General features: G+C 36.3%; 1 protein-coding gene across 7 annotated transcripts in view; it reads right to left on the bottom strand.

The window, feature by feature from the left end:
- The window catches only part of MEMO1 (mediator of cell motility 1), a 95,507-nt gene that overhangs the window by 24,082 nt on the left and 45,860 nt on the right, over positions 1-25,565 (bottom strand). For all 7 annotated transcript variants that reach the window (XR_004971892.1, XM_036334951.1, XM_036334949.1 and 4 more), the window contains 3 exons: positions 16,211-16,279; positions 9,322-9,434; positions 6,919-7,030 (listed from right to left, as the gene is read on the bottom strand). Coding sequence is in view for 6 of the 7 variants with exons in the window: in XM_036334949.1 (XP_036190842.1) it covers positions 6,919-7,030; positions 9,322-9,434; positions 16,211-16,279 (294 nt within the window). In the remaining variant the exon portion in view is untranslated. The remainder of the gene's footprint in view (positions 1-6,918; positions 7,031-9,321; positions 9,435-16,210; positions 16,280-25,565) is intronic.

The following is a 25,565-nucleotide window of genomic DNA, read 5'->3' as shown; positions in this document are numbered from 1 at the left end:
CTAACTTTTATTCATCCTATTCTGCCGGGAGCCGGTCCATGCTTGCTGTTTCAAGGGACCTGGCATATATGGCATACTGTTCTTAATATGTTTGCTCACCTTCTTGGCACTATTTGTTTTAACCAAGGTCTCTGAGAAAGGTTGTTTCCCCAGGTAGGGATTTTCCCCTGAAGTTAGGGAGGGAATAAAACCTCTTAACTAAGTGCCAGGTGGGTAATTAATCACTTTAACTGCGAACAATCATGCTTAAGCTACATAATCTTTACTCCCTGGAATGGAGATAAGAAACGCCCTAACCTTTGAAATAGAGATTGATAGGATTGGAATCAACTGGTATAAATACAGATGTAAGAAGACAGAACCAAGAGAAGACAGAACCTACACAGAACCTACAGACAGAAGAACTTCGCTGGAGAGAACATGGCAAAAGATCCTGGACTGAACCTGACTACAGAAATTGGCAAAAGAACCTGACTAGAACCTAGTGAGGGAACATGGCTACAGAACCTGGCTGGAGAACCTGGAGAACCTAGCAAGAGAACATGGACACAGAACCTAGCTGGAGATCCTAAGCAGAACTTCGCTGGAGATCCAGACCAGAACTTGGCTGGAGATCCTGGCTGGAGATTCTGGCTAGGCTGCTGATCAACTGAACACTGTCTCCGTGTCCTTCCTTCTTTGCCGACTCCGTCTATGCCTTTGGGAACCCCTGGACCTGCTGGGGTTGGACTCCGGCATCTGGCGCCCGAACAGGGACCCCTAGGTAAGCCCCACTCTCAGATGGATAGGACTCCACCGTAGGTAGAGGGTGGATAGTCTTCGCCAACTCCGTCCACACCTTTGGGAATCCCTGGAACAGGATTCCCCTAGGTAAGCCCCCCCCTTGAAAACCCCCACACTCGGGACGGATAGGACTCCACCAGGGTGCTACAGACCCCCCTATAGAGGATAAATAGGGTAAGAAGGTGGATAGTACAGAACTTAGATTGAGAAGATGTGCCATACTGAGTCCAAAGAAAGAAGACTCTGTATTGATCTTTAGATTAAGAAGATGTGCCATACTGAGTCTAAAGAAATAAGACTCTGTATTGATCTTTTAACACATATGCTTGCTAGCAGAGGAATTAAGGTTACTCCCAGTCAGACAGAACTTTTTATACAAGAAGTATGTCCATGCTTTTCTGAGGAAGGAATGGTAAATGTAAAGGCATGGGAGGAGGTAGGCCCAAGGAGCCTTATCCTTAACCCCACTGCAGCCTTTCCACCCCGGGAAAGTGCAGGATTGGCAAGCTCTCCCTGGGGTGATAGATCAGGACTCAGGTAATAGCGGAAAGCGCCAATCCTACTCTTAAAATGGATACAAGAGAGCATTTCAGGTTTTTCTTTTTAATGCCTGCTTTTAAAAAATAAAAAAGGGGGAATTTGCCGGGAGCCGGTCCATGCTTGCTGTTTCAAGGGACCTGGCATATATAGCATACTGTTCTTAATATGTTTGCTCACCTTCTTGGCACTATGTGTTTTAACCAAGGTCTCTGAGAAAGGTTGTTTCCCCAGGTAGGGATTTTCCCCTGAAGTTAGGGAGGGAATAAAACCTCTTAACTAGTGCCAGGTGGATAATTAATCACTTTAACTACGAACAATCATGCTTAAGCTACATAATCTTTACTCCCTGGAATGGAGATAAGAAACGCCCTAACCTTTGTAATAGAGATTGATAGGATTGAATCAACTGGTATAAATACAGATGTAATAAGACAGCAAGAGTCAGAACTTAGAATACAGAGCTTAGAACACAGAACCTACACAGACAGAAGAACTTCGCTGGAGAGAACATGGCAAAAGATCCTGGACTGAACCTGACTACAGAAATTGGCAAGAGAACCTGACTAGAACCTGGTGACTGAACCTGGCTGGAGAACCTGGACAGAACCTGGCTGAAGAACCTAGCGAGGGAACATGGCTACAGAACCTGGCTGGAGAACCTGGAGAACCTAGCAAGAGAACATGGACACAGAACCTGGCTGGAGATCCTAAGCAGAACTTCGCTGGAGATCCAGACCAGAACTTCACTGGAGATCCAGACCAGAACTTGGCTGGAGATCCTGGCTGGAGATCCTGGCTTGGCTGCTGGTCAACTGAACACTGTCTCTGTGTCCTTCCTTCTTCGCCGACTCCGTCCACACCTTTGGGGACCCCTGGACCTGCTGGGGTTGGACCCCAGCACTATTCATGGTCATAGAAACTGAAACTGTTCCATTACAACAAACAAAAATGTTTTAGCTATATTCTAGAGATCCTCTATGCCCTATAATTCTAAATAATCTCTTACTGATGTACAGGTAATACTCAAAACATATATAAAAAAGGAAAACTCAGAAACATAAAGAAAATCCACATTTGTTCTAAAATCTCAGTAAATAACAACAAAAAATACTTAACTGCAAGACATATGCAGAAATACACAAATAACCATGAGTATAAAAGTCAAAGTAAGAGCCCTAGCTGGCTTGGCTCAGTGGATAGAGCGTCAGCTTGCAAACTGAAGGGTCCCAGGTTCAATTCCGGCCAAGGGCACATGCCTGGGTTGTGGGCTTGATCCCCAGTAGGGGATGTGCAGGAGGCAGCCAATCAATGATTCTCTCTCATCATTGATGTTTCTATCTCTCGCTCCTTCTCCCTTCCTCTCTGAAATCAATAAATTTTTTTTTTTTAAAAAGTAAGAGTAAGAACACATTTGAAAATGGCACTGTTCCTGTGGCTGTCATTAAAGCTGGACAGAGGTAGAAAAATCTCAGACTTCTTTCTATGTCCAGAGACAAGCCATTCCCCTCTGTTAAAGATGACCTATTCAAGAACACATCTTACTTTTCTCTGGCATTTTCAATATCTGAAGACTTAATTGAGGCCACAATCAAAAAGGGAAGTAAAATCTTTAGACCTAGTACAAACTTAAGCTATAATAAGGGTTAGGGTGGCATGTAAGTGAATCAAAAAATCAGAAAGTTGGAATAGCGTAATGGCAGCCTGGAATTGGGAAAGAGGAGTGGCAATTCTGCAGGTCTGCTGTGCAATCTTCAGAAGGGCCTGCTTGTAAGACTGTCCTTGGTGACATCTGGGAACTTGACTTTTACAATGTTCCTTATGTGATTAAGGCTGCTTTATCCCCATGAGACACTGTACCAGACTGCCTAGCTGTTTATAAAAATGTCATTATAGCTAACACCTGCTTTCCTTCTGGGAGTCTGGAATTTCAGTAGTTGTGCCTAGTTATGCTGACAGTGAGTGTCTACATAACCAGCTCCTGATAAAAAAACCTGGATTTAAAAATAAAATAAAACCTGATTTTAAATCTTTTTACCAAAATATTATTGAATGTTTTAAAGAGACAGAGAAAGGGAGAGGGAGACAGAGAGAGAAACATCAATCGGCTGCTTCCTGCAGGCCCACCACAAGGGATCGAGCCTGCAACTGGGGCATGGACCCTGACTAGAAATCGAACCTGCAACCTCTTGGTGCATGGGACAAGGCCCAACCAACTGAGCCACATCAGCCAGGAATGGTTTTGAATCTGAAAAGCAGCTTGCCTGGCCAGAAACGTTAGACACATGTTACACCGCAGGAGAAAGCACATTCCATTCGGCCCACCCTATGAAAGGGAGGAACTTTGGAAGCCTGCACCTGGCTTCCTCCAGATTCTGCTTAATGTGTCTTTTTCCCTTGCTGGTCCTGCTGTGTATATCTTTTCTAATAAACCATAGTCAGGAATACAACGGCGAATCGGTCTAGTGAGTCTTCAAATGTGAGGCTGGTTGTAGAACTCTTGAAACAGGTGTTAAAGGCAAAATGAAATAAAGGAATCATAATGACAAGCATTATAGGGAGCCCTATAAAAAGAATTTCTCTCATTTTTTTCTTAATCAAATTCACTTTCAAACCACAGTTACATACATCCAGCCTTTATGCAGAATAATTTCACTGTCAAAGAACAAACTAAAAAGATCTATTAAACATCAGGCAGAGCTAAAGAACTGGGGAGAGAGAAGAGAGGGAATAAGTAAGCTGGCTGTCAATGACAACTAAAGTTAACATTTAAATTATTAAAAATCTTTACTGTTTGATCAGTTAAGTGAATCTAAGGAGACTCTCAAAATTAATCTCAAAGGCTATATCTTTCTGAATTTTCATTTGAGTAGGAATACTGATAAAGATTTTACAAGGGCAGGCTTATTTCAGGTACTTGAGAGCCATACTAAACTCTATTTTGTAAACTCAACTATTTGAAGTCAAAAACAAAACAAAACACACACAAAAAATACCCTATCATGAGTTGGCCAAGTTTATTAGAGAAATTCAGTATTTTGTTAGAAGCAAGTCAATATTTCCATATCTTATGTTCTCTTAAATGTATACCTACTGCTTGCTGGCTTTACTTTCTCTGATAATGGCATGCTATTAAACCTTAAACTTTTGCGTTTTCTTAAAATCATCTTACTCCCCCACATATAAACATTTACCAAGTTTTATTGGTTCTAACTTTTAAATGTCTCCCATAACCTGCTCACTTTCCTACCCCTACCCCATTCACATCTTCCTTAGTTCAAAGCAACTGTGGTTTCTTTACTAAACTATTTCTATCCATCTCTTCCAACCCTATTCCATCCTTCACACCATCAAGAAGTAATAGGTTCTAATCATCTCCCTCCTCCCTTTGCTAAGAAACTTTAACTATGTCTGTAACTAGTCTATTTTCTAGTCTATTCCAGCCACCTTAGTCAACATTTTACAGCAAGGTGTTCCCTGCCAAACTTCCTGACCCAAAAATTGTGAGCAATAACATAGTTGTGATTTCAAGCCACTAAGTTTTGGAGTAATTTGTTACTTAGTAATGGACAGCTAATACAGGTGGTGAGTATAGGAAAGGCTACAAAGGGAAATTACACTTTAAAGTACTTAGAAAGTGGGTACTTTCTAAGAGTCAATCTTAGGGATCCTAATATAATCTGCAAGACAGGGAAGGTTTTCTTAAGAAGTGATACTTAACAGTGGTTATATAATATTATTTAATAGAGGGGAAATTATGAACAAAAATTTTGCTTGTTGGTTTTAAGTTCCTATTTTTCTAAATTTTACACAATGCACATTTTACTTTTGAAATAACAAAAATGCTATTTTGTTAAAAAAAAAAAAAAAAAAAACTCCTTAAGGATATTATTGGCAGCTTATTGGTTCTACTGTATTAAAATCTATTAAGTTTAAAATATCTGTTTTCTAATGACAAAATGTGCAAACATTTCAGCAAATAACAAAAAATTTCTATTATCCTATATAATTAAAGAATGGAACATTTCAATAGATCTTTTTAGTTTGTTCTTTGACAGTGAAATTATTCTGCATAAAGGCTGGATGTATGTAACTGTGGTTTGAAAGTGAATTTGATTAAGAAAAAAATGAGAGAAATTCTTTTTATAGGGCTCCCTATACTAACATTCCAAGAAATAAACATCACATATTGCTTTAACAATTTCTGAAGAATTATAATGTATTAAAACACAATTAACCTAAAATTAAACTGCTTATAATTTAATCACAATGATTTTTAGAAACTTCTCCAGATTTATGAAGGTCCTCATAGTTATCCTTGTGAACAGATTATCAATAACATAAGACCAAGAGAAGTAAGTAATACTCTGATAACAAAATTAAGAGTGGAAATGATCAAGAAAGACAGCAATAATGGACTAAAACCAACAAGACAAAATTACACATAAGTAATGAGGATATATATATATATATATATATATATATACACACACACACACACACATATGTAGGGTTAAAAAGAAATCAACCACAACAGTACAAGAGGATAAAATAATCCAGTTTAACAATATGAAAAAACCTTGGGTTATGGCGGACCACAGTACATTTGCCACAATAGCACAAAAAATGTTAATACAATCTCAAGCTTCAATAATGCAATTAACTAACACATATTTTCTGAGAACCTAAACTGCACCACATACTTTACTAAGAGAATACAGTAATGGCAAGCCAAAAAGGAATAATCTCACCATATTTAAAACTAGTCAAACTATACGTGGAATATTAAGTCCATATAAAGAAAATGGTTGAAAATGAGAGAAATGTGACCTACAAAAGGAAGACTTTCTTATTTGAATGCTGACCTAAAAGAAAGCTCTTAAAATAATTATTTCATTGTACCAAAACAAATTAATGGACGTTCTGTGACTGGCATTGTGCTAGGTACTGAGGTATAATTGGAGAATAAAATAGATATTGTCCCTATCCTCAACATACTTATAGTTTACTGAGTATCCTTATCACTGGAAGACCTTTAGCAGACACCAAATAATAACCTAACAAGCATATTATAAAAGAGATTCATGTACTTTGTGTAAAGCTGAAATAAATGACCTCCAATATTGATCCCAAATCTAAAAGGTTGTTATTACTTATGGCATCATACCATAAAAGAATACAATTGTTATTTTAAGATATATAAATGTCTAATGAGTAAAGTAATAGGCAAACCAATAAACACACACACACACACACACACACACACACACACACACACACACACAAACACACGGGTTTGTTTTTTTTATATTTCCCCCTAATAAAACAAACAATTCAATTCACATGTTCAGATTTCATAGGCAAACTATTCAAAAACCAACTTCAATCCACATTAAGAAAATCCAACCTCAAATTTTTATTTCATTTCAAATAAAAAATATTTTTTAGAACTATGAGACACTACATTTGTATTGTTTTAAGCCCCACCCAACATTTTTTAATCTCCTTACCCTAATGATTATCTTACCGTAGTTAAAATAATTCCAAAGAAATTAATATCTATGATTTCTCTGGGATTTCTTATATTAATCAATATACCTTTCCATGGCTTTAGCTGTATAAGGCAAATGCATTTCAATACTGTGTTCATCTTCATCTGTCTGCAGAGACATGCGTTCAAACATTCCTGTCTTCCATAGTTCTCCGTAAACTAAAGAGATTTCAAAATATAGTAAAACAAATATATTAATGTATATCCTTAACCCGTGAGACTCCACCCAGTAATACAAAACTACATGCTTTGGCAAGAGGTAGAAGCACCACATAATATTCTCCTTCTTTTTTTCCTCCATTTTTATTTTTAAAAAAGAAGAGGCTTGCTTTTTACATATCAGACAAAACAATAATATATGTAATAACTCAGCATTTCTAGGATACAGTTATGTAAGTAATAATTTAAATTTTTCATCAGTTGCTTTCATTTTAACAAAAATCACCTCCAGGTGTAAGCCTTTCCTTAACTTTAATCAGTACAGGCTAACAAAAGCATAGCTGATTAGAACTCCTACTGAAATATGGAAATCACTGGTCTACTTATAAATGTATAGGATTATTATTTCACACCTCAGGTTCTGGCCATAGTTAAGAATAGAAAATTCCCACTAAGAATGCTATTTCCCTCGAAATTAAAAATAAAGCTTATGGGATAGACCAGAACATAAATTTACCACAGTACCATGCCATAAATAATATTAAAGTGATCTAGTAATTCAGACCCTTGTGATGAATTATACTTAAAACTGAATATTGTACAGCAAGAAAATGATGAAATTAAATTAATATGTAAAAAAATTGAGTGTTTTTGTCTTATCATAGAACTGAACCAACATTTTTTTATAATCATTATTGATTTCAGAGAGGGAGGGAGTGGGAGAAGAAGAGAGAGAGAAACATCAATGATGAGAGAGAATCACTGATCGGCTGCCTCTTGCACGCTCCCTATTGGGGATTGAGCCCACAATCTGGGCATGTGCTCTTGTCCGGAATCGAAACAGGGACCTTTCAGTCCACAGGCAGAAGCACTATTGCAGTGGTTCTCAACCTTCCTAATGCCGCGACCCTTTAATACAGTCCCTCATGTTGTGGTGACCCCCCCAATTTCATTGTTACAAACTGAACATAATTAAAGCATAGTGATTAATCACAAAACTATGTAATTATATATGTGTTTTCCGATGGTCTTAGGTGACCCCTGTGAAAGGGTCGTTCGACCCCCAAAGGGGTCGTGACCCACAGGTTGAGAACCGCTGCACTATCAGCTAGCACCTGAACCAACATTTTATAACTACATCAGAAAAATGGGTTTACCAATATCAAAAAGAGAACTACAAATGGTGCTAAGATTTTTTTCTACAAAAATATATCTGATTAAAAACATTCCATTCCTTCTTTGGCAGGCTATCCAATACCAAAATTTTCTGAACGCCACAACCAAGTTTTAAAAATAAAGTATGTCCCCTAAAAACCTAGGGAGTAAGGGTAGCAATATTCCAGCTTTACTCATAAGATATATTCTAACAAATTGCTGATACTCCATGATTCTTAAAAGCCAAAATTATGGAAATTTAGGACTAGAGAACTATGGAAAAAAAGAGGCGATCATTTTCCTTTGTAAATGGTTTCTTTCACTCTACATTAGTATATTTTGTAAAATTTCTTGAAATAAGCACTCAACATACTTAAAATATAATTTAATGAACTGTAAAGATATATACCAAGTCCATAAAGGTAGTTACTGTGGAAATATAAATTGAGTTCAGATGAGGGGGAAATTCTGAGTAAATATTGGATGATGAGTATTTGTAACACTTTTTCTGTACTATTCTGTATTTTTTAAATTATGCTCCCATCCTCCAAAACTACTATTCAAAGTCAGTAAGTTTTACTTTACACATCCAATATTTAAAATAATGCCCAAGTAAATTAAAAATGTGATTTCTGAAAGCCTATGGAAAAAATAAATCAAACTAATCAACATCTTAAAAATAAAATGCACTTAAGATTTACGTAGCACCTTTCTTTTCAAGTTTCACAACTACAGGCTCGTTTTTTCCCATAAAAATAATTTGGGAGGAAAAAAAGGCATTATCACCATTATCTATTTACAGTGAGGAAAGTGATATACATAGAGGTACTGACTAACCTGCCCAGAATCTTTCACCAAGTTGTGATGGGTACCACTTTCTTGTCTCATAGTATAATGAGTACAGAGTATTTTCCTACAGTCTGGAGATTAGCGGATCTGACAGATTTTTGCGGCTGGCAGAAAAACTGTGATTGTCTTTTAAGCACATAGAAGATTTTTCTTTCTTTGTTTTTATTTTTTGTAGATTAATTACAACAAGTTTTATTTTTTGAGATATTACTATGATATTCACATTTTATAATTCCTATTTAAAAACCGTTAGCTGTTTATAAGCTTTATGATTTCTTTATACTTACTCTTTTGGTCAATACGAAGGTCATACAGAGGTGTTCTATATATATCCACACTGGAAAGTGCACATCGAGAGAGGGGCACATGATGAGAAGGCCCAAGGATGAAAATTCTCCGGCTAGGATATATACAACAAAAAACACAGAACAATTGCACTTCTATACAAACCTTATTAAATAAAAGGGGAAAAAATGAGTAAATTTTTAAAATTACATGCAGTACTGTTTTCTTTCATTGCCTACTCTTATGCACTAAATTGTGTTCCCCTAAAATTCGTATGTTGAAATCTCACCCCCAAGTACCTCAACATGTAACTGTATTTGAAAATAAGGTATTTAAGGGGTGATTTGTTAAAATAAGGCCATTAGGGTGAGGCCTGAATCCAATATGACTGCTGTCCTTATAAGAAGAGGAAGAGACAGCAGGGGTACACATGCGCAGAGAGGTGACCACATGGAGAGGCGTCAAGAGGGCACCCATCTGCAAGCCAAGGAGAAACCATCCTGACAGTACCTCAATCTCAAACTTCCAGCCTCCAGAACTGTGGGTAAATAAATTTCTGTTGTTTCAACTGCCCAGTTTGTGGCAGGTTGTTATGGCAGCCCTAGCAAACTGACATACCTATGAATAATCTGCTCCTCAGTCAATTAAGTTAATTTTTTTGTCTGTCTTTCTGTTGGAAGGCCTTTATTTTTTGTTGTTGTTCTTGTTCTTGTTGTTGGAAGGCCTTCAACACCTGGAAATACCAGTTACTAATTATCTACAGTAAACCAACCTGTTATGTTTAAAATTATCTCTGTATTTACAATAGCTAGAAAGCTTTCAATAACCATAGTAATTGAATTTTAAACATTTCAGCTATTAACTAAAATCTCAAAATTCTAACGCATTCTAAATTTGCCTTCTAAGATCTACCACAATTTTAATAAAAATACATAATAGTATAGATTCTAAAAACTCATGAAAAATATCATTACAAAGAAGCATTTTGATAAAGCTATTTTCACATGTCTTCCATGGAGAGAGAAAAAAGACATCTTGTTGAGAAGAATTCTGTATAATAAGCTTTCTCTGTTCCCATTTAAGTAGAAGTCATTCTCAAAAACAAAGAAACTTGATTATGTGTTATTTGCACTGTAGGCTAAAGAAAAGAACTGTGCTAAACTATAACTTAAGTCTTTACAATTCTTTTATCTTGACATCAGGAGTAAAATTAACTTCCTTTCGTTTTATTTCCAACATCCCTACAATCTAAATTCCAAAACTATCCATTTTCTCTTTTCTCCTAGACTCATATGAACAAAACTTACACAAACACACCACACTCACATACAAACTTACAGACCAAAAAAAAAAAAAAAATTCTGAGAAAGAAGGGAATATATGATTGCCTAAATACTTAGAAAATTAAGGACTAGTCACTGCTCAATTAATGGACAAAGAATGACACAGAAGCTAATTCTTTCATGTCAGAAAGTTGCAGGCCAAAGAATGACCCCACTGATAATGCTTCTTGTCATCACCATTATGATCAACTCAATAACCATTTCAGAAAAAAAGATCAAATCTACTGATTCCTAATTGAAGAAAAGAAATACCACTATGTTCTCCTATCTTAACAGCACATAAATATCACCATGATTTTGTTTACAGCTAATGTTCGACATAAACAATGATAACTGAGTATTTCAGTGACTTACTTACCTAATGACAAGTATTTATATGAACAAGAATCAAGTATGAAAAAAAGGCATTTTTATGTTTGAGGAAACAATCCTGGAAATCCAGGATAATTAAAATATGACAAGACTTTTAAAATATCAATCTAAACTCAAGGTATAAAAACATTTCATAAGTAAGTGTAAAAAGGTTCTCACCGTGGCCAAAAGATGAGCACACCAGAAATAAAGGCCCCAGGTCAGCTGGGAAAGCCTAGCTGCTCCTCTAAGACTGACTGCTCACCTTGTTCGCCTTTCTGTCAGACACCCACTCGCTGAAAAGATTAAGACTGCTGGGGGAAGAACTGCCTCGTCTGAATTAACCAACTGTGTACCCAACAAATTCTTCCCAGTTTGGCAGAAACTCACTCAACTGTGAAGTTCCACATTTGGTTGAGAGATAATAGGAAAAAAGAGGCTGAGGTTCCATCAACATAAAACCCTTAAAGTGATATATCCGAAAACAAACCAAAAGAGGTTAGGTATCACTGAAGAAAAAAAGAATGCACATTAAACTGGTAGTAATTGCAAAATGGGTCTCTGTTAGCCATATGCTAACAAAAAGAATATTAATAGGGTAAATAAAAGATAATGCATTTTCTTTTCTTTTTTTTTCTTACTACATTGCAAGATCCAGGAACACTAAAGCCATAAAAATATTTTGGAGAGAAATGAGTAATGCATGAAAAGCAATGTCGCCGAAACCGGTTTGGCTCAGTGGATAGAGCGTCGGCCTGCGGACTGAAAGGTCTCAGGTTCGATTCCTGTCGAGGGCATGTACCTGGGTTGCAGGCACATCCCCAGTAGGAGATGTGCAGGAGGCAGCTGATTGATGTTTCTCTCTCATCGATGTTTCTAACTCTCTATCTCTCTCCCTTCCTCTCTGTAAAAAATCAATAAAATATATTTACAAATAAATAAAAGCAATGTCACTTACTCTCTATTTAATAAACTGCAAGGTGCTTTGTCGTTAAAGAAGTAACTTTTCAATATTACCATGTCATCACAGTTGTGACACATAAAAGAAACCTTTAATATGAAAAAATGGGGGGTAAAGGGAATCAGTAAGCATTCTCTGAGAAATAAATGTTTTTCACATATAGTACCTCCAGAGAATTGACTTTGTGGAGTTATTTTCTATGATTGTCATCTGTGCACCCAATACGTAAGTTACCTGAGTGTCTGCCCTCATAAATATTCATCTACTTATTCTAAATAATGTAACAAAAGTAATTTTTGAAAGATGTTTCATGGCAAGTGCCGATATTTTATCTAAAGAATAAAATGTGTGTGGCCCCAAATAAGATTCCTTTTTGCTCTTTTTCTGCCATGCAAGACTTTCTGAAAGATCTGAATCAAGTTACTAAGTATGTCCTGAGTTTATTTTTAATTAAAGTCTTAGTAAAAGGAAAAGACTTTGAAACTATAAATATGGAAAGAACCTAACTAAATGTATCATTTTTTAAATTTCTTAAAACAGTCAGCCAGAGTGCTATTTTTGAAACATAAATTGGGTCCTATCACTCTCCTGCTTTAAAAAAAAAAAAAAAAAAAGAAAGAAAAAAAAAAGTTTTTTCATGGCCAGAGGATACTAATAAAATACAAAAATCTTTAAAACGGGTTCTAAAGTCTCAAATAAACTGGCCCTTTTTATATTACTCTTCCCTTTGATCACAATACTTTCTGTATACTGGTCTTCCTGAAGTTCCTTGATGACACAAACAACCTTGCCTACTTCAAAGCCTTCATACATTTCTTTTGCTTGGCTTAAAAATCATTTCCTCAGAGACACCTTACCTTCCCCGAAACCTAATCAGCAGATCTTAACCACAACCTAAATCCAATCTCCCTGCATCACAGCAGTTCTCAAAGTGTGAACTATGAATTCATCGTGACCCACAAAATCAAAACTATTTTCATAATAACACAAGGAAGCTGTGTGCCTTCACTGTGATGACATCTGCACATATGGTACAAAAGTGAGGCTGGGTAAGCCGCTGGCACAACAGAATTACGATCGAGGTAATGGAACCAAAATGTACTAGGAGACATGTGTTCTTCACCCACACCAAGTTTTGTGGGGGGGTTTCTTAAGGCCAGTTTCACTTAATTTCATTAAGTATTGAAATTTGAATACAATTTTATAAAAATATTCTGTATGACAAAATGCATTCAATTTGTGATGCTAAATGCTTAAAGCACTACTGCTGCATACAGAGTATGTCTCAGGGAAAAGCATTAGTGTGACTGAGTTGGGAGCTATCAAAATGACTGTAGACAAATTATGGTTATTCCAATGTAGATAGTTGGCAGAAATTTTCTAAAATGATGATCAAAATGAGCTTGCAACTTCAAAGAAAAAATCTGACATGTTTGTTGCCAATGATAAAACTGAAGCTTTTAAGTGAAAATTAGACTTCTGCAAAACTTCCATCCCTGTGAAATTGACAGTTTCCCAATAGTTAAAGATTTTTTGGATGAAACTGGTGGTGACATGAACAAATGTGATTTTTTTGACACTGAATGATAAATGTCAACATTTGAAAGATCTACATAACTCAATAAACACATATTCTATGCAAGATGTTACAAAAAATCATAAAAAGGTAAAAGATCCCTTCAAAGGGCAGGAGAGTACAAAGATGATCTGATTGACATGTAGAAAATAGACTAGTGTGAAAAGAATGGAAGCTAATGGTATAGAATTTAACCTTCGCTCTTGAACTGTTCTTTATTATTCCTCTGTACTTCACATAGTTTCCAAATGATGTTTTTCCTGTTTTCTCAAAGGACTCTGAAGACACTGCAAATCTCAAAGAGGGGATTTTTTAAGAGAATACAAATATGGCTATCCATTATTATTTTTAACACTCAGACCTTCACATTTATTTATTCAGATTCAATTATGTGTTAATTATAGAAAAATAATCTGGTTACATCACCATGCACCATTTGCCTCACTTTTTAGTGATCTCCATCATCTTCTTAGTCCTTCGTTCTCATCCTTTTTTATTCTTTATCTTTTTCCTTCCATTCTCATTTTCCATCAAAGTATTTAACACAAGCTTTCCACTTCTACCAATACTGGCTCCATGTCTCTCTAATGTATTCTAAGGCCAAATTTAATTCAGGGGTACCCTTCCAGCACATATCATCATCAATTAAGATTGTGCCAAATAGAAAAACATTTGGAAAAAGTTCTTACATAAACTAACCTTGATGGTAGCTGGTTCACAGATCCAGGGTCAAATAAAATAAAGGAAACTTCTGAAAATCTTTACAATCTAACTTCTATTTGCTCTTATTCATGAAATAATTTAGTTAAAATTGCATATTAAACATGTATCAAGAAATACTTATTAAAGAAGCCCCTCAACACATCCAAATGAAGCAGGGCTAACCAAAACCTCATCAGTTTGGCAACATCATTTTATTTATTATTTAAAACTTAGTAAAAATAATTTTCAACAAAGGTACAGTACAATGTGCAGAGCACACTATACAGAAACAAAAAAGGGCAATTTTGTTTTAAAAAACTGAAAAAATTGCTCAAAGGAAAAAAGAGTAGGCTATGGGTGAGACTTGCTTCTTAAACTCACGGCTGCTGTGAGTTACTTCTTTTGAATGATTATGCTTCATCTCTACTAGTAGAGATAGATGTATTGCTATTACTAGTATTACTACTAACAATCAACATGAAACAATTAAGATGATTGAATTTATCTATTCACATAATATGAAACAACTAGCAATACAGATTGGACCCTGATACTGGTTCACATATAGTAAATTAACTATTTAAACAAAATACTGGTCAGAAAATTTAGTAATTTGGGTAGCGATTTTCAGCAGAAATTTTTGAAAGTTCACATGTTTCTCATTTTAGAGAGCAATATACTACTCAGTCACAATTTGCTAGAAAGGTTTTTATAAAGCTAATTTCAGAGCTGTCTTTAAATTAAATGCTTATATCCTTCAAACATCATATGAAATATGATGTCCAATTCTAAAATAATTCAGAGAACCTTATTCTGTCAATGAGAAATTATTCTTATTTTATGAACTACAATAAAGAATTTTAAGTTACAAATGATTAAAGTAGAATAAAGGGCTTTGTATTTTCTTTAAAACGTTCATCTCCAGGTTTTCCCAAACAAAATTTTTTAAACCAGTTAGTGTTCCTGGACCCAATTCCAAAGTACATGGGGGAGAGGGGGTTCTCCACACCTCCAACAAGCAATTCTTGAACACTCTCCCTGGAGATAGCATCAGATTCCACAGGTTATGCATTCAGTCCTACCAGGCTGCTCCCCAAACCTCACTTCAAATGCCAGGCTTCTGACCTGTACTTCTAACCAACTGGCTATAAACCAGAGGTCCCATGACCCCCTCCTTAGCTTCGATCAATTTGCTAGAGCAGCTCACAGAACTCAGAGAAACATTTTAGTTACAAAAATCACTGGTTTGTTATAAGCAGACGTAATCACGAACAGCCAGTTAGAAGAGATGCACAGGGTGAGGTATGGGGAAAGGGAGGAGAGTGCCGCTCTCCCCTGGATCGCACCAACCTGGAAGCTCTCTGAGCCCTGTCCTTCGGGGATTTATGGAGGCTTCACTACATAGCTGTGACTGATTGAATCACTGGGCACTGGCGACTGATTCAACCTCCAGGCCCTCCTCACTCCCCAGAGGTCAGGAGTGGGACTGGAAAGTTCCCACCCTCTAATCATAATTGCTTCTCCTGGCAACCAGCCCCTATCCTTAGTTGGGATCCAAAAGTCACCTCATTATATCTCACAAGAGATACTTCTATCATATTCAACACTTAGGTAATTCCAAGGGTTTGGGCCCTGTGTGTGCATCAGGAACTGTGGACTAAGGGTAAGACCAAATATATATTTCTTATAAATTACAATATCACATTAACCTTCTAACATTTCCAGAACTGAACATTTTACCAACCAAAGGGAAGGTAAAAACTAAAGGTTCCGACAGTGGAAATAGTATTAAAGCTTTCTATAACCTATAAAAGATATAATCAAACTCATAAAAAGTCAAATTCCTGATGAAATAGAGTATAAAGTAACAATAAGTATGCAAAACAAATTACTTCAGTGACAAAGCAATTATACTTCCCAACATTATCCCATAACAAAATCGTCTCTATATTACTTACGTAATAGATGGGTCCACTTGTTTGTAAGCATGAGCAGCACAAGACCCACAGTATGTATATCCTGCATGGCTACAAAACAAAATATTTTTTTAACTTAATCATCAGATTCAAAAATCAAGATACTCTGGGAAAAAAAACTTTTGAAAGAAATATAATAATTATGATAAACATAACAAATGTATAGTTTAAAAAGCAATGTAACTAATAATGCAACTTCTAGACCATAATAGGAAACACATAATTGTTCTCTGTTCCAACTTTAAATTTTTAAAAGTATCAAGTAATTTTTGGGGTCAGAAGAAAAGTTCGATTTGGAGATAACCAAGGCTTACTTGAAGTGGCTAATGTAACACTAATGCTGTATGAGATTTTAACATTCCTCTTCAATATCATTAACAGAGTATTACATAATAAAACCAAGAACAAGTCAAATCAGACCAAAACAAGTAACCTACAACTAACAACTCACTTCCCTCTGTATCTTCAGTGTTGAGAATTGACTTGGGCCCTAGCAGGTTTGGCTCAGTGGATAGAGAGTCAGGAAGGGTCCTGGGTTCGATTCTAGTTAAGGGCACATGCCCAAGTTGCTAGATCCTCAGTAGGGGGCATGCAGGAGGCAGCCTATCAGTATCAATGATTTTCTCTCATCACTGATGGTTCTCTCTCTCTCCCTCTCCCTTCCTGCCTGAAATCAGTAATTAATATATATATATATATATTTTTTTTTTTAAATAAAGAGAATTGACTTGGCCTTCTGTGTATTATGCCTTTCATTTTCTCTCTCCATTACACAACCCTCTTATCCTCTGGTTTCAGCATCAGATTAGGTCTCTTATCACCTATTGAATGTTTCTGGAACTCATTTTTTTCTTGACTCATTCAAGATACATGTCTAGAAACATTTCCCTTAGTGTTTTCTCATTAATGTGTGGCCAGTGGTATATTGGTAAAATTTTAACAACTGGTTCTGCAGGTAGAGAAGGGGGATACAGTGGGGCCTTGACTTACAAGGGTCCCGACTAACGAGTTTTTTGAGATACCAGCTGTCTCTCCGCAGATTTTTTGCACTGAGTTGACAGAGTAATTTGAGTTAATGAGCTCCTTAACGAGCTCGGTCTTGGAACGGGAACGAATTAAACTCGTAAGTCAAGGCCCCACTGTATATACATATGTAAATAAGCTTATTATAAATTTTACTTAATTAAAAAGATATGTACCACACAAATCTCGCTACTTCCTAAATAGAACCCAACAAACAATTGAAATATTTGTAATACTCTTTATTGCAAATTCCATGTAGCCAACTGACTATAAAGAATGTTTCCACTGATTTTTAGCTTGACTCTTATTCATAGCCAAGGGAAGGCTGCAACTGACAAGAGTGAAACAATGAACACATCACTCATTCAATAATGACTTGAATAACTTCTTTACAGGTTAGATAATAGTTTGCAAATACTAGAAAGAATATTTCCTTCCTCACTTTTTTGTGCTATTTATAATGTAAAGGCTATAGACACAACATAATTTTAAGTTTAATTTGCATTATTAACCTTTCCCAATTACTTTCTTAAGATAGAAAATCAAGCCCTGGCTTGGTAGCTCAGTTGGTTAGATCATTGTTCTGATACCCCAAGGTTGCAGGTTCGATCCACAGTCAGGGTACATACAAATATCAACCAATGAATGTATAAATAAATGAAACAACTAATCTAGGGTCTCTTTCTTCCTCTCTCAAATAAAATAGAATAAAGTGATATAAATTTTTTTTAAAAGATAGAAAATCAACAAAAAATAAAAGCCCTGATTTATAGCACTTTGCTAATTAATGTGGAGTAAATCATTCCCCACCATGACCAATTTCAAGATGCCTAGTAACCTGAGAAGACAAAACACTTGTCTTGAAGAAAATATTTATAAAGCATATATCTGATAATGAATTTATATCTGAATACGTTAAAAAAGTCAAAACAACGCAATACTTTAAAAAATAGATAACTACTTTTGTAAGTCGAAGAATTCTAAAGATTGGTTGCACAACAATGTGAATGTACTTACCATTGTACTGAACTGTTCACTAACTGGTTGAAAATGGTTAAGATGGCAAATTTTGTTATGTGTATTTTTCCACAATTAAAAAACTTATAATAAGAAAGTACGTGAACAGATACTTCATCAAAGAATATACTAGGATGGCAAATAAGCACATAAAAGAATGCTCAACATCATTTAGTCATTAAGGAAAGGCAAATTAAAACTAAAATGAGCTACCACTAAACACCCACTAGAATGGCTACAATTAAACAAAGTGACCACACCAAGTATGGCAAGGATGTAGAACTGAAACTCAGTCTGTACTTGTGGAAATGTAGAACAGTACAACTACAGTGGAAAACAGTTGGCAATTTCTTAAAAAGTTAAACATATTCCTGCACTATGACTTAAACCATTCCATTCTTAAAAAAAAAAAAAAAAAAGTGTCCACACAACCATTTATATTTCCTAGTTTTATTGCTTATTTCAATAGCCAAAAACTGGAAACAACAAATGACCCTCAAAAGGTGAATGGATAAATTGAGGTGTATCCATACAATGAAATACTCTTCAGCAATAGAAAGGAAGGAACTACTGATACACTTAAAATAATTATGCTTAAAAATGGTAAAAATCAATAAACAAATATGCTAAGTGAAAAAAGTCAGACAGAAAAGTTCATACTATATTATTCCATTTAAATAACTCTAGAAAATAAAAATTAATCTATAAGATGGGGCAAAAGTAGGTTTCTAGTTGTTTGTATGGAAAATAAGACAATAATTAATAGCCCTGATTGGTTTGGCTCAGTGGATAGAGCATCGGCCTGTGGACTGAAGGGTCCCAGGTTCGATTCCGGTCAAGGGCATGTACCTTGGTTGCGGGCACATCCCCAGTAGGGAGTGTACAGGAGGCAGCTGAATTGATGTTCCTCTCTCATCAATGTTTCTAACTCTCTATCCCTCTCCCTTTCTCTCTGTAAAAAAATCAATGCTCTCTCCGGCCCACCCAGTTGATCCTGTGCGACCCGCCCCACCCAAGCCCTGCACAGAGGCATTTGCCGGATAGCCTCAGGCAAAGGCTAGATTAGCACCTCCCCTAGAGGACAGAAGTTCTCTCACTGCAGACACAGCTGATTCTCACAGCCACTTGGCCTGGAGGTCAAACCCTCCCTGGTATTAGCTACAACAATCAAGGCTTAACTACAAGACCGCGCACAAAGACCTCTAGGGGGCGCACCAAGAAAGCATAACAAAATGCGGAGACAAAGAAACAGGACAAAATTGTCAATGGAAGATATAGAGTTCAGAACCACACTTTTAAGGTCTCTCAAGAACTGTTTAGAAGCTGCCGATAAACTTAATGAGATCTACAAGAAAACTAATGAGACCCTCGATGTTATGATGGGGAACCAACTAGAAATTAAGCATACACTGACTGAATAAAGAATACTATACAGACTCCCGACAGCAGACCAGAGGAGCGCAAGAATCAAGTCAATGATTTGAAATGTGAGGAAGCAAAAAACACCCAACCAGAGGGGCGGAATGAAAAAAGTATCCAAAAATGCGAGGATAGTGTAAGGAGCCTCTGGGACAGCTTCAAGCGTACCAACATCAGAATTATAGGGGTGCCAGAAGATGAGAGAGAGCAAGATATTGAAAACCTATTTGAAGAAATAATGACAGAAAACTTCCCCCACCTGGTGAAAGAAATGGACTTACAGGTCCAAGAAGCGCGGAGAACCCCAAACAAAAGGAATCCAAAGAGGACCACACCAAGACACATCATAATTAAAATGCCAAGAGCAAAAGACAAAGAGAGAATCTTAAAAGCAGCAAGAGAAAGAAACTCAGTTACCTACAAGGGAATACCCATACGACTGTCAGCTGATTTCTCAACAGAAACTTTGCAGGCCAGAAGGGAGTGGCAAGAAATATTCAAAGTGATGAATACCAAGAACCTACAACCAAGATTACTTTATCCAGCAAAGCTATCATTCAGAACTGAAGGTCAGATAAAGAGCTTCACAGATAAGGAAAAGCTAAAGGAGTTCATCACCACCAAACCAGGATTATATGAAATGCTGAAAGGTATCCTTTAAGAAGAGGAAGAGGAAGAAAAAGGTAAAGATACAAATTATGAACAACAAATATGCATCTATCAACAAGTGAATCTAAGAATCAAGTGAATAAATAATCTGATGAACAGAATGAACTGGTGATTATAATAGAATCAGGGACATAGGAAGGGAATGGACTGACTATTCTTGGGGGGGAAAGGGGTGTGGGAGATGCGGGAAGAGACTGGACAAAAATCGTGCACCTATGAATGAGGACAGTGGGTGGGGAGTGAGGGCCAAGGGTGGGGCGGGAACTGGGATGAGGGGAGTTATGGGGGAAAAAAAGAGGAACAAATGTAATAATCTGAACAATAAAGATTTAATTAAAAAATTTTTAAAAAAAGACAATAATTAATAAATAGCTCTAGCCAGTTTGGCTCAGTGGATAGAGCATTGACCTGTAGACTCAAGGGTCCCAGGGTTCGATTCCAGCCAAGGGCACATGCCCAGGTTATGGGCTCGATCCCCAGTGGGGAGTATGCAGGAGGCAGCCAATCAATGATTCTGTCTCATCATTGATGTTTCTGTCTCTCTACCTCTTCCTTTCTCTCTGAAATTAATCAAAAAATATATTTAAAAAATAAATAAATAATATAAGAATGAACTCCACGTTTCACATACTCACAACTGTAAATCTACTTTTGCCCCACCCTGTATCGTGACAGAAAATATATTAGTGGATGTGAAAGAATACAAAAGCACACAAGGAAACTTTTGAGGATGGTGAATATGTTCATTATCTTAATAGTGGTGACAGTTTCATAGGTGTACACATATCTCAGAGTTATCAAATAGTACACTTTACATATATGCAGATAATAATCATACCACAATGAAGCTCTATTTTTTTAAGTGATCCTCATCTGCCCTGGCCAGTGTGACTCAGTTGGTTGGAGTGTCCTGGGTTGTGAGCTCACTCCCCAGTGTGGGGCATGCAGGAGACAGCCGATTAATGATTCTCTCATCATTGATGTTTCTACCTCTCTTTCCCTCTCCCTTCCTCTCTGAAATCAACTACCAAAAACAAATCATTAAATATATCACCCTTCTAAGCGCTCATCATGAGAAACTCTAATTCATTCATTGTCAAAGAGAATTTCTAATACTTTCCTTTACCCTGGCCCAGATATATGATAATGAAAAGTCACAGTAATAATTATCAAATCTCACCACTGATCCTCTGTTCCTGCCCACTTCTCTTGCTAATAGAATCTATGATTCTACATTTATGTGGAAACAAGGTTTCATTAAGGGATCACTCCTATTAGAGGAGGCTTCACTAAGGGAATATCTAAGTGTTTTTTCTTTTGTGCTTAATAGCCAGAAGACCAATAAAAATCTGAGCTTTATAATTTTGAGTATGCATCATAAAAGCATATCCAGTCTTTTAAAAGCTATTAAAATCCTAAATACAAAGTCATCCATGCTAGTTTTTCCAGGTCACCCTAGCTCCCAGTGTAACTTTCCATGAAAGCAAATACAAAATTATACTTTTTTTTTTAATATATTTTATTGAATTTTTACAGAGAGGAAGGGAGAGAGATAGAGAGTTAGAAACATCGATGAGAGAGAAACATCGATCAGCTGCCTCCTGCACATCTCCTACTAGGGAAGTGCCCGCAACCCAGGTACATGCCCTTGACCGGAATTGAACCTGGGACCTTTCAGTCTGCAGGCCGACGCTCTATCCACTGAGCCAAACCGGTTTCGGCCAAAATTATACTTTAATACCTACAATTTATCATTAGACTAAACCAGTGGTCGGCAAACTCATTAGTCAACAGAGACAAATATCAACAGTACAACGATTGAAATTTCTTTTGAGAGCCAAATTTTTAAACTTAAACTATATAGGTAGGTACATTGTTATTAATTAGGGTACTCCTAAGGCTTAGGAAGAGCCACACTCAAGGGGCCAAAGAGCCGCATGTGGCTCGCGAGCCGCAGTTTGCCGAACACAGGCGCTAAACCATGCCTCTAAAAACGGGGCCTTCTTTTAACAGAGAGTACTTTTGCTTCTCCCTTCATCGTACACAATAGACCCTTTACACTAGCAAGTCCAGCTCCTAACTGTCCAGAATCTCTGTGCCCCCAAAGAGCTGCAGTCAAATGAGGATACAAGCCACTGTCCATGATCATTCATTGGTTAAGTGACAGTTTCCCACGCAGCAACCTTGCAGCATGGTGTAATTTAAATTCCTATGTCAGGAAAATTACCCAATACTACTTGACATTGGCTTTCCCTGTTCAGTCTCAGGCTGCCAAGATTATAGGAGAATAGTATAAACTGTAATGCCAAGAGGTTACCTCACATTCTATAAGAGGTTTTTTATCAAAGAGGATATAAGGAATAGTAAAGAATGCTTATTTGGATTCAACAAAATCAGTTTCTCATACTACTAGTTCTACTTAATAGCAGCAAAAAAGCAAATTAAAAAGATTGGACTAGATGAAATGAGAACACTGGACCAGGTGAAATAAAAAGGTTCTAGTGATAAGAAAAGTTTCTAAGATCTACTTAAGCTAAAGTATGCTCTGGCAAGATAGAAACTAAATTTAAAAACACCTGTGAACATATGGGACCAACTTGAATGACAAGTGGCCCTAAACTGTTTGCAGCCTCCAAAACTGCCCCTCTCAATTTTATTTTGCTGTGCCTAACCTTTCATTATTTTCTTTCACAGGCATTGCTCAATGGCCCTCAAGATTCCTGCTTCAGTAAGACATTTTTTTTTAAATATATTTTTATTGATTTTTTACAGAGAGGAAGGGAGAGAGATAGAGAGTTAGAAACATCGATGAGAGAGAAACATCGATCAGCTGCCTCCTGCACATCTCCCACTGGGGATGTGCCCGGAACCCAGGTACATGCCCTTGACAGGAATCGATCCTGGGACCTTTCAGTCCGCAGGCCGACGCTCTATCCACTGAGCCAAACCGGTTTCGGCTCAGTAAGACATATTAATAGATGATTATATCTCCCCAAAATGTCCAGGTTAGATAGTCATTATTCAGAATATTTTATTTTTACAAAATGGAATCTCACAAAAATTAAGTAAGCTATGAGCTAAAGAATGTTATTAAAGTTATTCAAGTCAAACAAGAATAAACTATAATGTTGCATATCTAGATTTTTTTTATAGTATTTCAGATATTGGCATGAATAACCTATTGCTTAATATAAACAAGGCTGAGAAATAAACAAATTGCATACTTCTAATAACTTAAATCAACTAATTAATTTATGAAAATTCATTGTCTCATGATACACACTGATAAGAGCTCTACAGGCATGCTTCACTGTACACAACCTAGTGTTCTATATAAATGTTTTTTTACCTTTTAACTTTTTAAAACTAATTTTTATATTAGAAGTAATACAGATATATAGTAAAAAAGTCAAACAGAGAAGGATAAACAATGAAAACTGAAACTACTCCTACTAGGTTAACTACTAACATGGAAAACTTCATTTTTCATATATGAGGGGGGCTTCAATATTCATAGTACCTGGTATATAGTAAAAAATAAGCCCCTTACCAATTATCTGATTATATTTTTATATTCAATAAGAGGTTTCTTAAGTGATGCATACCTGTATAGCTCCATTCTAAGGATTGCTGAGATATTCCTGCATACCTCAAGACAAGCAACAATTTTGGCAGTCATAGCAGAAAGGTTTTTGGAATTCCTAGTTCATGACTTCATTTCAGTATATATCCCCGGGACACACACTGTCTCCTGTGCCTCAGGATAAGTAAGGTAGTTTTTAGTTCAAACAAAGGATTTTTTTAAATCAAAAAAAAATTATTTTGAATCCCTCAAATGTGCCTGCCTATATGTCATATAGGCTAGAATTCATTAAGCTTGATCAACAGTGGTTTAGGGGTCAATATTTATTCTTAAATGACATCATTCTATTTCATCTACATCAATATAAAAATGAGCGATCTGATTTAAGCACTTTCAAAAGTGTGCTATCTAGGTTCGGAGTTTTTCTTTTTAGGTTTCCCCTTATATGATTTATGCCTATGAAGCTAAATCTAAGAACAGTTGGTTCCAGAGAGCAAGAATTTATAAAATTTAAAGTATGTTTTTTATAGGCTTGATTTGAAATAAAAGCAGAAATCTTAAATTTGTAAGTGTCCTAAATTACTATATAACATATTCTTAACAAAAAACTTTTTTGCCTATATAACAATAAAGTATTTGTTGTTACTTTTCTACCAAAAAAAAGAAAAGTTACCCGGCAAAGGAAAGATAATTACTTCTGGAAACTATATAATAAGATACATGACTACTTAGTTTTCATATGTTAACAAAATGGATATTGCCCATATATGCATTAACATTGCAAAGTCACTATGCAGCAAAAACATGCACCCAAAGTCAAAACTATTTTCAAATTTCTATTGGTAACTTGGAAATCTTTTATAAATCAATATATTTGTAACAGGCGCAAACAATTCATTTCCTAGGTCACTGCCAATGATTTCAATTTTAAACTAGCTACAAGAAGGAAATAACTCCAGCTATTTTTCACGAATAACTAACCTCGACTTAATTATACGTTGATTCAGCTCAACTCCCACATTTAGAACAAGTTTTAACTAGGAAGGTAACATACCATAATAGTCAAATACCAGCAAAGTAACTGGCAAGACAATACAACATAGCTTATACGTTACTGTAAAGAGATCCACTGTTTGTCTCCCAATAAAGGATCTCACTTATACCAACTTCCCTTCTTATCTCTCCCCTGACACTATATTCTCATTACCCTATTTCCTTAGTTTATAGCAAAATTCCTCAAAAAAAAATCTACATTCACAATTTTCATTTCACCATCAGATTCTTTCTTGAATCCACACCAATTATGCTTTTATCCCCATCACTCCACAAAAATTGCTTTTTTTTTTAAGAGATAGAGAAGTAAAAACATCAATGAGAGAGAACTATCTATCAGCTGCCTCCTGCACGCTCTCTTACTGGGGGGATCAAGCCCACAACCCAGGCATGTGCCCTGGTTGGGAATTGAACCAGTTACGTCTCGGTTCATAGGTCAACGCTCAATACTGAGCCACACTGGCCGGGCCACAAATATTGTTCTTATCAAGGTAACCAGCAATGTCCACACTGCAAAATCCAATGATCAAATCTGAATCCTTATCTTATTTGACCAATTGGCAGAATCTGATA

Source organism: Myotis myotis, unplaced genomic scaffold (genome assembly GCF_014108235.1).
Source record: "Myotis myotis isolate mMyoMyo1 unplaced genomic scaffold, mMyoMyo1.p scaffold_m19_p_14, whole genome shotgun sequence".
In the NCBI taxonomy this organism is placed as follows: Eukaryota; Metazoa; Chordata; class Mammalia; order Chiroptera; family Vespertilionidae; genus Myotis; species Myotis myotis.
The sequence above is the reverse complement of the archived record's forward strand: the minus strand, read 5'-3'. Positions and strand labels throughout refer to the sequence as shown.